Source organism: Sminthopsis crassicaudata, chromosome 2 (genome assembly GCF_048593235.1).
Source record: "Sminthopsis crassicaudata isolate SCR6 chromosome 2, ASM4859323v1, whole genome shotgun sequence".
Taxonomy (NCBI): Eukaryota; Metazoa; Chordata; class Mammalia; order Dasyuromorphia; family Dasyuridae; genus Sminthopsis; species Sminthopsis crassicaudata.
The window spans coordinates 467,830,012-467,843,046 of record NC_133618.1 but is presented as its reverse complement, the minus strand read 5'-3'; the positions used below and the strand labels follow the sequence as shown (position 1 = coordinate 467,843,046).

Genomic DNA, 13,035 nt, shown 5'->3' with positions numbered 1-13,035 from the left:
TAACTGAAAAGTTAGTTATTAACATTAATCTCTCTTCCATACCTCATAAAAATATTGTGCGAATTAAATGAAGTTAAGACATGAGAAAGTGTTTTGAGAAAAGTTTTAAATTCCACATAAATTTAACTTACTATCATTAATAAGCACTGAATTTTGCATGTATGGTATGAGGATCAGATTTTGGAAAGGATTACAGCCATTCAAGTCACAAGAGGGTTCTGTTCAAAGAAACTCCTAGAGAATGTGAGCTGAAGCATGGAGAACTATTGTCTGCAGCAGCAACATACTAACAAAATCATGACTCTTTTGAAAAAATCCTAGACTTACTTGTGTATATATTATATTCCCTACTAGATTTTAAGCTTCTTGAGCACTAGAACAGTATCTTGTTTCATCTTTATATGTAAGCATTTAGTGTACTGTTTCAGAAACGTTTACTGAATTGAACTGTGGAATTACTGTCACTTCAAAAAAACCAAACTGCCTAGGGATCCTAGATGTCAGGGTATTTAACATAATAAGGAATAGTTTCACTAGCTCAAAGAGTGGTTCTCAAAGAGTGACCCACCAACCCCTGGGTGTCTCCAAAGTCAAAACTAATTTTTCATAATAATATCAAGATGAAATTGGCTTATTGAAATAGTCTTCACTTTTCAACTGTGCACCTATGTGAAGCCAGATTTTACATCAATCATAACAAAATGTCACAACAAATTGAATGAAACAGATTTTAAAAATCTGATTACATTCTATTAAGCCAGATGTTAAAAAGATTAGCAAAAATATGTAAAATAGTTATTCTACTCTTTGCTTTGGAAGTTATTTTTCACAAAAATGTTATGTTAACATAATGAATTCATTATTTAAATGAATAAATATTTTTAAAATTTAATAATTTTCAATTTCAAATACAGTAAATATCAATAAACTTAAGCAACATAAGTATGGGTTTATAGCTCTACTTCCCAGCTCTTGAGGGTTATCAAGACCCAAAGGTTTGAGAACCACAGATTCCATGTTAGTTTGAGAATTCTTAATATGTAAGAATCTTTAGGGATCAGCAGACCCAAAGGTTTAAGAACCACTACACTGGATCATCAAGCTGTACTTAATCACAGATATTCCCATCTCCTTAGTCAAACAGACTCCATGTTAGTTTGAGAGGTCAACAGTCCTAGAAGAAGTTATTCAAACCAACAGTTACCAAAACATTGCTCTACTAAATCTGGGGCTCCTCACCTCTCCTCTCAAGGAATCTTTACTAGGAGATGAAGATGATGATGGAGGTGCAGCCACTAAAGGAGATCCAATGGCACCTGAAGGAAGCAGTTCTCTCTCTTCATTTCCAGGACGCCGATTCCAACTAGGATCACTCATGGGTCTCCGGGCAGAAGATACGATATCAGAACTCCTGCTGCGGACTAATCGCTCAGGATAGGAATGTCTCTGTTTGAATGCCTCTGCATCCGTTGGAATCAATACATGGGAGCCAAAGCCTGGTAGCCTGGCTTCATTTCCTCCCATGGCTCCTTCCAGGATTGGAGGATCAGGTGGTGGGTGTGATGGTCTAGCATAGTGAACTTTTGGCCTTACTACAGCAGAAGCCCCTTGGATAAAGAAAAATTTCCCAACTGATAATACAAATAACATAACAAAGGCTTTCAATTAAAAGATGAAGTTTTTCTTTGGGTACAAATAATTTGTAAGATTGCTTGCTATCTTGTTCAGCAGGGAAGGAAGGAAAGGAAAGAGAAAAAAAAACTTGGAATTCAAAATCTTACAAAAGTGAAGGTTGAGGGGGCAGCTAGGTGGCTCAGTGAACAGAGTACCAGTCTTGAATTCAGGAGGACCCGAGTTCAAATCTGGTCTCAGACACTTAACATTTCCTAGCTGTCTGATCCTGGGCAAGTCACTTCACCCCAATCTCAGGAAAAACAAAAACAAAAACAAAACAAAAGTGAAGGTTGAAAACTATCTTTACTGGAAAAAAATAAAATACTATTAAGTGAAAAATATAAAAATTTTAAAAATCTATTAAAGTTAAGGAGCCAGAAAAATTATAATAATCAAATTTGGCCTTAAAAATGATCTATGACAAGGTACGTCCTTCAAATTCTCTGCAAAATTGAAGGACTATAGAAGTAAAATTCTATATATAATTTTCAATTTTTTTTTCAATATATTAGTCAGATTTACTAAATAGAATTTTTTCCTTTTCCTTCTTTTCCTTTATTATAAGAGATGACTTTCTAGGAGAAAGATGGGATAGGAATACACTGGAAATATAAATAATATAAAAATAAAACATCAATTAAAAAAAAGTTAACTCAAAAATACACATTTATTTTCTTCTTTATGATCATTTCAAAACTATAGCTCTTCTGGAATGCTTCACAGTAGTAATTAAATACCTTGGATTCTTCCAGTAGAGTACAAGTTCACACAGGAAAAGTTTCCAGAGGAGACCTAATAACTATGTTATGAGTCTATTGTTTCAGGACCAAACTAACTAAATTGTGAAAGAGTCAGTACTAGAAATTAAGAATCCAAGTATTTAATTTTTTTTAACAGCTGTTGCTAGAGATCAATGAACTAATGAGCTCTAAAGAAGTGAAATAATTTCAATAATTTACCTTCATGTGAAGCCAGTGGGTCAAACATTGCAAGCAGAGACTCTGATTGAGAAGGAGGAGAAGTCAGCTGGTGGGCTCCTGCAATACAAAATGAAACTGAGTCAAAAATAAACATATTTTAGCACTTTCAGTTCCTATACCTGTTCAGATAAATGCTTATTTACTTTCTGAGTACATTTCAGAATTAAATGAATAAAAATTCGTAAACAGTCCAACTTCTGGAGGCATTCTCTTACCAGCACAGTCTTAAAAGAAAATTCAAATACATCTGTACTTTGACACTTTGCAGACAAATTCTACCAAGCTAAGAAGGTTCAAGTAAGAAATTGTCTGAAGGCCAATTTCTACTTAAAACTAAAGGAACTTATCCCATGGGTTACTAGGTATAAATTGTTTTACCATTTCAACTGAAAATAGATAGATAGATAGATAGATAGATAGATAGATAGATAGATAGATAGATAGATGAAAGAAAGAAAGAAAGAAAGAAAGAAAGAAAGAAAGAAAGAAAGAAAGAAAGAAAGAAAGAAAGAAAGAAAGAAAGAAAGAAAGAAAGAAAGAAAGAAAGAAAGAAAGAAAGAACATCCACTCCTGTCTTTCTTCCCCTCTGCCTACATCTACAATATCAGGAGAAAGATCCTAAAAACCACATACAGTAAAATAATTTTAAGGCCACCTCTTAACATAACTTTTATTGTACTATTATGAATGGTTTTTGAAAACTAGAGAAAGATAAGCTAAATAGAATGTAGTCAAGTTTTATAGTTAGTCTGTCATCAAATTTAGGCAGACTAAAGACAAAAATGGCAAAGCTGAACATGTCATACCATAAAACAAAATGTAATGGCTAGAAATATTACACATACCTTAGAGAAATAGCTAATGACTTGGCTCTGTATGAGTAATGTTAAAAGAATATGATGGGGATAGAAAGAAAAAAATCTCCAAATATATGAAATAAATCAATTGCTGTAATTCAAATAATTTTATTCTAAAGTTGGTATTATCTTTCTACATGTATTTTAATAAATTACTGTTTTAAAATATGAGGAATCAGGCTGCCTAAAGAAGTGTGAACTAGCCCAAGTTAAAAAACAGAACAAGTCAAAGCGCCAATACAGAGCAGCACAGAATCAAGGCCTATGATAGACCACCCTGAATAGCCACTCTGCTTCTAGCTTCAGTGAAAGAAAAAACACAATTTTACAAAAGAAAAAGAAAAACAGAATATAGTTTGTCTATAAGATATGTATTTCAATTGGGAAAAAAAAGGAACAAAAATATTAACACTTCTTTTTGTGATAGCAAAAGGGAATGCCCATCAATGGAGAAATGGTTGAATAAGTCATAGGATACAAACATGATGGCTAATTGTGCCATAAGATGAAGGAATTGTTTGAGAGAAATCTGGTAAGATTTTTAAAACAAATGCAGAGTGAAATGAGTAGAACCAGAACAATTTATATGATAAGACAAAAACTGTAAAGAAAAATTTTGAAAGACTAAAAACCTCTTATTCAGCACAAAATCCATGATTGCAGAGGACTAAATACTCATATCATCACATGAGAGGATGAACTTATACATATATACACACAGACACACACATATATTATACAGAAAGTTATATGTACATGTATGTATGTATGTTACCTATGTACACACATTTTTACACATTTTTAACCTGGACAATCCAAAAATCTTGCATGCAAGAAAATTGTTTGACTACATATTTGTTACAAGGATTTCTTTTTATCTAAAGAGCAAGTGGGAAGAAAAAAATTATCTTTATTAGTTGAAAAAAATTTTAAGTGGTATTCTCACTGACAAAATCAAAAATTTATCATTGGCCAAACAAATTCAAACTAAAATAGTTTACAGGCAACTTTTTCTTATAAAATGTACTATTAATAGATAACCATACCATATTCATGAATAAATTCTTAAGGTCTACACAGGTATGGTTTTCAAATCAATTAGGCTGCTACTGAAAAAACCAGACACTTCTAAATTAAAAAAGACAAAAGAAAATGCCTCCAGAACACTGGCTAGATCCCCTATCGATTCCCTGTAGGGAAAGATAAATAAAAGTCAAACAGAATTAAAAAGCAGAGGGGAAATTATATTGGTAGAAGTAAAATAAAACAAAACAAAAAACTGCCACAACAATGAAATTGTGTCCCTCTAATAAAATCAAGGATCTCTAGTAACAAAAGTAGTAAAAATGATGGTGCAATAAAATTAAATAATGAAATATTTGGGACACTTGGAACAAGAGGTAAATAAATGATATTTCTGCACCCTTCACATACATTTCTTTCTTACCATGGACTACTTCATCCATATCTGGACTAGTAACTGAATCTTTGCCACCAAAGTCTGAACTACATTCAGACCTAAGGTCCTCAATCTTATTAGGAATATCCTCAGAAGTTGCACTGATGCCTTATAAAAACATAAACATGAAACAAAAGAAAAATATTAGAAATGCCTTTAAATATTAACAAATTTTTCATATTCTGACTAGATCATTTGATTAGTACCATAACTTTTATATTTAGGCTTAAGTTAAGTGAAACTAATTTATGCAATAAAAAAAAATTAATCTGTAATGGCAGAATATAATAGCAAGCTATTTAAAGGTATTTAAAATAATACTGTAATACTGAAAACAATAATAATAATGATGATATGATAGACATATTTATATCTTTCTTAATATTACAAAGCATTTTACACTGATTATCATCTACATATGTGTCTGGTATGTACCTAGATTTCTTCATATGATCATAATTCACAATACAAATCAATTTTCCCACATCAATCACATTAAATAAATAGTACAATTACCCTCGTTTCTATTTTACTAATGAAAAAATTAGGTTATGATCCTTTCACTGTATCACACTGTCACTCAAGGAAAACACAAACAACAAGCTGAAAATTAAATGAAAAATTAAAAAAAAAAACAATGGGTTTAAATACTGAAACCAGGCCATAAGATACCTTAAAAATCAGTTTCAGTTTAAAAAAGAGATATTTTCCTGATGTAGCACTTAAGTTAAAATAACAAATTGACATCAACAGAAAACTTACTGAAATTAAAAACAAAACAAAACAAAACAAAAAAACAACCCTTAAAATACTTCTTCCATACAACAAAATAGAAATACCTGAGACAACACTGAGGCCTGGAGTGCTAGGGCGGGAACTGACTTCCCGGACATCTGTATCATCAGATGTGCTGCCCAGTCCAGAACAGCTCTCTAACTCTTGTAATCTCTCTTCCTGTTTGAGATCTGGGGCCTCTGGATGAAAAACAGCATGTGGTCACATTAGTGCTTCAGTCAGTTCCTTATGGCTTCAATTTCTATAACCCATATAAAAAAATGCCCACCTGAGGATTAATGAAACCAGTGTAAATAGATTTCTATATCTGGGCCAGTTATTTCAATTGCTTAGACCATTGTGTTAATAAAGCCAAGGTTACGGATTCCATTCTACAACAGGTCAGTTAATTGTGCACAGATGAAAACTGTTTCAAGGCAATGTCCCCAATTCCAGCCAGCCATATAAAAACCATGTACTAGGACATGTATGTTGGACAAGGGTGTGTGGATAACAGAGAGCAAATACATTGTCGCTAGGAAGCAATAATAAACCATACTTCAATGGTATTGAAGTGCTTTCCTCACAATCACTACATAAGAGAAGCAGTGCAAATACTTTTATCTCCATTAGACGAATAAGGAAACAGGCCCAGAGAAGTTAAGTGACTTGCCAATAGTCACATATCTCATAAACTTTAAAGCCAAGATCTGAACTCAGGTCCAGGGCTCTCTCCTCTATAACATATTGTCTTTAGAAAAACAACTCAAGCATATGTCACCATAGTCAATTAGAAACATCACCTACTTATAAAAATGACAGATAGTATATCTGAATTTCTTAAAAGTATTCTGATATTGACATGTCAAAATAAATCAATTGACTCTCAATTAAAGGAATCAGGCCAAACTTTGAGTGAATATAATTTTACTTAGTATTGTGTTAACTGATCTCTAATAAGAGACACAGCATAACTTGGAAGCACAAAAAGGAAAATGTCGCTCAATATGTAAACTAAAATACAACTTATAGATTTACTATAATCGTGTATAAAATATTGAATTTTAATATTGAATTTTAGACTCTAAAAAGGGGTTAATTTTTCTATTGGCATAAACCTAACCATGACTACAGGACACCCTACTCAGATCTGAAAGACCCTGCTATGCTACATCTATAATGCTAGACTGAGAGATAGAAATATTCTCATCTTGAGTAATTCAAATAGTGATAGTTTTTTTTTTAAATCCAGAATTTGATCATTTAGAAAATACTTGTCCATGATTATTCAAAAGTTCCCCAAAATTTAAAAATCACAGATTAAAAGCTGGGGGTCATTTTTCAAATCTCACATTTATGTTAAAGAAAATAGAGTCCAGAGAAGAAAGAGAATTGTCCAAATTCAGATACTAATAAACTGTAAAACTGGGACTTGAACTTCAAGCTTTCTGACTCCAAGTCCAGTGTTCTCTATGTCATATTAATGAACAAAAAATGTCACAAATTAAAACATTTTGCTACAATGGCATAAAAGATATCCAGTTATCCATTCCCTCTTTCTATTTTGCTTCATATTGAAGGCTCTCCACAATCCAGTACCACCCAATCTACGAAGCCTAGTCACATATCACTCCACGCTTGGGTCTGTATGTTGCATACATGCAGACACAGGGATACACATGCACTATATTCCTTCCAGGTATACTAGACTAGTGTTTGTTTTTCTTCCTCTGTGCCTTTGCTGATGCTTAGTTTAGCATGCCTTCACTTTCCCTGCTTCCCTCTCATATTTCCAATCATACTTTAAAACTTGAATAAGAATTCCACCTCTGCCATGAAGAAATCTTCCCTATTTGTAATGTTCTTTCCCTTGGGATCTCACTTAACACGTTGTTTCTACCTATGCTATACACTTAGAATATAACTTATAATAATTCAATGTATATTAAGTATTTAATATATCAAAAGGTATTATTATATGCTAGGTGCAAAAGATACAAAGACAAAAAGAATACAATTCATTTCCTCGAGAAATTTACACTCTACTGGGAGGAAACACTTTGTACAAAGATAAATCAATACAAAGTAAATACAATGCGGGCTGGAAGAAGATAATACTGGAGAAATAAGGAAAAGCCTCATGTAAAAGGAGACACTCAAGCTGAATCTTGAAAGGAATGATGTCACATATTAGAGTTACTATCTTGTCCCCCTACAACCAGTGAGTTCCATGAAGAAAGGGATCATATCTTAACTCTGAATCTACTCAGAGCCAAGCAGAGTACATTGCACACAGCAGTTGACTAATAAATGTATGTTAAATAAACATACACTCAACACATGTATTTAAGTACCTTAAATTGATTTCTCCTGTGCAAATAAAAAAAAAGGAAATGAGGACAGGATACTAACCTGAGTCACTTGGTAATACCTCTACACTCCAAGCTTCGCTGGTTGTTTCTGATATGGTAGAACCAGTGCAGGGGTCAAGAAGCACTGACCCTGAACCTGGCAGACACAGCAAACTGCCTAACATGTTCTCTGCTGCCGCACCTGTACAACCAGTGGGGAGCAAAGGGTTAACAAAGGTATGGACTGAAAGAGCAGTGACAAAAGGAGAAAGACCCAACACAGCCTTACAAAATTCTTGAGCCTATATGCAAGGGGCTAAGAGAAAAGGAAGAATGTTTTGAACCATAATCACCACAAAAAGCAAGGGTTTGCTACTATAAATCATGGCAACACTCAAATTCAATGGACTGGTTTCCTATTTTTCCAAACTTTCTTCTCCTTGAAGTGAATACATATCATTCAAGTCATTGTGGCCAGCTGCCAATATAATTAATTCAGCTATAAATGCTCCAGCTTGCAACATCTCTCTCCACATACACTCCTTTACAGATAACAAGAGCACTGAAGAGACTCCAAAAGTTCAAACTAAGAGACTCAACCTCAGAGGAACACATTGGCCAAATAAGCTTTCTTCTGGCACCTTAGAGAATGATGGAGTACACAGAGCGATAAAATGTATTTGCAGTGGAATACACACCTCTATAGCAGTTATTCAACTGCAAATATAGCTTACTGCTTCATATATTCCAATGCCAAGAATAATACTCCTTTGGCATCTAGAACAAAGTAATGCAAGACTAATTAAGAAATCTATTTACACTATTTAAAAATGCATGTAAAAAGACTCAACATTACTGCACAGCTGTATTAAAACATAAAACTAAAAGAAGTTCCATGATTTTCAACTCAGTATAATGAAATAATTGTTCTAACTTCAGTTCATGTGGGGAAAAAAAAATTACCATTTTTAATATATGACACTGATACATTAATACATTGGTAGATACATTATTTTCTAAGAATAGGCATATCACCTTTTCAAACTGAATAGCACTTTCAGAGGTGAATTAATTCTTTCTAAAATTCTCTATGCATATTGCACTGGATTTACAGGTATAATTCCTATACTTAGAAAGAGTTAATTCCTCTCTCAATGATCTAGAGTTTACTCTTAGGAAGGAAATTAGTAAAAATAAACTAAGGACAGATGCCAATTCCTAAAAATAAAAGCAAACTGTACAGTAATTCAGGAGAGTGGTTATCCTCTTTCAGAATGAAGTGTAGAAAAAGGATAATCTTGCCTAAGTTCAAATAAATAGAATAAAATGATTCACTTTAAAATTAAATTTGCACACAAAAATACAACTTTACCCTAAAATGTGACACCTAGTAGAGCATAACCATGAGGGACCAACTACATAAATATCAATAGAGAGCTTACCATACACCCTTATCAGTTACCTGCAATCTCTTGTAATCGATCTTCATCAATGTTGGGATCAAAATCACTGCCCAAGACATCTGTGCTCCAGGTCTCACTCACTGTTTCTGAAATATCCCGATCATCTGTCAACCCCATCATATCACGAATTTCAAATTTCCGTAGTTTATCATCAAGGTTATCCTGTGTGGTAGCTGTCAAAAATAATGACAAACCCCTCTTTATTATAAAACAGGCATCTAATTAGCTATGGGCAATTTAAAAGAGTTTCTCTGAATTACAAGTTAGAAACATTTTTGGGTTGGTTTTTTTTTTTCATTCACCCTGAATAGTTTTAATTCATGAAAAATATATTGATGTAAGCCTACAAATTTTACTTACTGACAAAACTAAATGTTTGAAAAAAGAAGGAAATAGCCAAAGAGGAAATTAAGTTTAACACTTATAATATACAGAAATTTTTTCAATTAAAATTAACATGTATTTATTTATTAACTGTAAATGCAAAGCAATGAAAAAGGTCTGACTTATCAGAGTCAGATTTGGGCCCATTAAAAAGCAAAATTACAATCTGATTCAATAAGTAATTATCAAATATCTGTATTGTAAAAGAGCTGTTGAAAGATAGAAAATAAGTATTATGGTCTCTGGCCTCCAAAAGCATAAGGTTATTTTTGAAATTTACAGATGTTTGATGATTTCTTACCTTGTTCATGTTCCAAAAGCTGCAGAGCTTCAACTCCATTACTCCCAGAAGGCCCTGCTCCAAGTTCTGATACAGATTCTCCTTCCAGGTCCAGAGAAGATACAGAATTAGAACGATTTGAAGGACCTATAAAAAAAATTTTTTTCTGTCAGTGATTGCCTTTAAGCAAGACACATTGCTGTGCTACATACAGATTTTAATGCTTTAATAAGTGATTAAAAACTGTCAAGATACCGCTCTGAGAATTAAGTTGAAATACTGAACCACAACTTCAAAATTTTGGGGGGTGGCAGTCTTTTTTCTGATTCAAAAAAATGAAAAATGACCAAAACTCCCACTCCAAAAACTAACCATTCAATTTTTTCATGCATATTTCTATTGTACGCTCCTGGATAATGAGGTGTGTGAAAGGTGAAGTGCAATCTAATCACACTTTAGTCGCTTATATGTCAAATGTGATTGACAGTACAAGCCTAACAAAAACAACCACAAGCAGTTCTATCACATAGAGTTATAATGTTTTAGCTCCAGTTTAAGTACAAGTAAATATGGAAAAAACAATAAAACAAAATTTAAAACCATAAACACTATGGAGACAAAATGCTGGCTTATTTGTTTGTTCTAGTTAGACATGCATCTTTTATATACCTCTAAAGGAGCTATATTGTCTAAAAGCAGATACTTTCATCCATCAATATGAAATACATAAAACTGCCAAAGCCTGGCAACAAGAATACTCAAGATTTTAATGAAGTGAGCTTAGTTTTCTTTTTTGCTCATTTCAGCTTTTCATAAATCATATCAAATTTGCATATCAAAATTCAAATATGTATCTCTATAGTTAATAACACAAAGGCAAAGATGGCATAAACATATTTCTTAATAAAGCTCCTTCAAAGAAAACTAATTTTTTTCCCCCTGAGGCTGGGGTTAAGTGACTTGCCCAGGGTCACATAGCTAGGAAGTGTTAAGTGTCTGAGACCAGATTTGAACTCGGGTCCTCCTGAATTCAGGGCTGGTGCTCTATCCACTGCACCACCTAGCTGCCCCCCAAATAAAACTATAAAATCTATTTGAATCACAATTCCTGGAATAAAGTAACCCTTCACCTTCAGATATTCCTTCCAGATTATCACTGCAGAGGGAAAAGCGCAAGGTTTTATCAGGTTTACCGTGGAGTTTGGTTTCATCAACAGGGACATCTCCTTGTCCACCATCTGAGAGCTGCATGTTTAAGACCTAAGAGATAAAAGTCATTCTGGTATAACAATGAAAAGGAGATGGAATTTTTAATAAACAATAACAACAACAACAAAAAACAATAACAATAGAAAACCTTCCATTTATATAGCTCTTCAAAATTTATACTTTCTTCTAATCAACTCTGAAAGGTAGATAACATAAGAATTTTTTTATCTGTCTATACTAAGGATGAAGAAACTAAGCTCACAGAGGTAAAGAAAGGTTCAAGAGCCACACAACTAATAGGCATTAGAGACTATAATCCTTTTCTTTTTTTATTTTCTTTTATTATTTTAATAGTTTTTATTTACCAGATATATGCATGGGTAATTTTACAACATGACAATTGCCAAACCTTTTATTCTTATTTTTCTCTTTCTTCCCCTTCCCCCAGATGGCAGGTTGACCAATACATGTTAAATATGTTAAAGTATAAATTAAATACAATATATGTATACATGACCAAACAGTTATTTTGCTGTACAAAAAGAATTGAACTTTGAAATAGTGTACAATTAGCCTGTGAAGGAAATCCAAAATGCAGGGGGACAAAATTAGAGGGATTGGAAATTCTATGTAATAGTTCATAATCATCTCCTAGAGTTCTTTTGCTGGACGTAGCTGGTTCAGTTCATTACTGCTCAATTAGGACTGATTTGGTTCATCTCATTGTTGAAAATGGCCACATCCATCAGAATTGATCATCATATAGTTTTGTTGTACAACCCCTTTTCTAACAGACATGGAAACTTAGGGAAAAAGTGATTTGCCAATGGTCACATGGATAGTAGGCAGCAAAGCCAGCATTCAAATTCAAGTCACAATCCTGCATTCTTTCTATTATACTGCAAAACTCACAATCTTCTAACTTCAACTTTAGCATTCTTTCTACTACATAGTGATACTGTTTTAAGGTTTTTGTCTTAATTAACTAAATAACTTTTCAAAAATTTAAGAATATTTTAGTACTACTTTCTATATATAAAAATAAACTTTATTAATTATTTTATGAACACTCTTAACAATTAGGATGTCTAAGGCAGGAAATTAAAGCTATCTTCTAACTTCCCTAATAATCTTCCTTAGAAATGAATATCAACAGGAACTATAGGCTCTATGACATTCCTGAAGTTCTACTTCTGGGAAGGCTGAGATCTGACTCCAGGGATTCTGAGCTGCTGCAAGGCTTTAATCTATGGGGGACCTCACTAATTCTGGCCCCAAAATATGAGGCCCAAGAAACAAATGACTATGAGACTTGCCTAAAGCGAAGCACCCTAGCTCAAGTCAGACAAATGGAGAAATTAATTAAACCTTCAGTGATGATCAGGCCCAGAAGTGACATTTCCAATCTAAGCAATCCAGAAAGTTGCTATTGTTCAGTTGTTTTGGTCAAGTCACTTTTCATGATCCCAGTTGCTCTTTTCTTAACAAAGATAAAGTGGTTTCTGACTTCCTTTTCCAGCTTACTTTAGAGATGAGGGAAGTGAAGCAAACAAGGATTAAATGACTTATCCAAGTGTATGGAGCTACAGAATGGCTTAGGTCAG

At 33.3% G+C, this 13,035-nt stretch overlaps 1 protein-coding gene across 7 annotated transcripts in view; it reads right to left on the bottom strand.

Moving 5' to 3' along the window:
* The window catches only part of GAPVD1 (GTPase activating protein and VPS9 domains 1), an 83,001-nt gene that overhangs the window by 26,437 nt on the left and 43,529 nt on the right, over positions 1 to 13,035 (bottom strand). For 3 of the 7 annotated variants that reach the window (XM_074293090.1, XM_074293083.1, XM_074293086.1), the window contains 8 exons: positions 11,353 to 11,482; positions 10,244 to 10,369; positions 9,558 to 9,731; positions 8,157 to 8,297; positions 5,810 to 5,944; positions 4,959 to 5,078; positions 2,634 to 2,711; positions 1,240 to 1,607 (listed from right to left, as the gene is read on the bottom strand). In XM_074293090.1, the coding sequence (XP_074149191.1) occupies positions 1,240 to 1,607; positions 2,634 to 2,711; positions 4,959 to 5,078; positions 5,810 to 5,944; positions 8,157 to 8,297; positions 9,558 to 9,731; positions 10,244 to 10,369; positions 11,353 to 11,482 (1,272 nt within the window). The remainder of the gene's footprint in view (positions 1 to 1,239; positions 1,608 to 2,633; positions 2,712 to 4,958; positions 5,079 to 5,809; positions 5,945 to 8,156; positions 8,298 to 9,557; positions 9,732 to 10,243; positions 10,370 to 11,352; positions 11,483 to 13,035) is intronic. The other 4 variants (XM_074293084.1, XM_074293088.1, XM_074293087.1 and 1 more) reach the window with 2 other exon arrangements.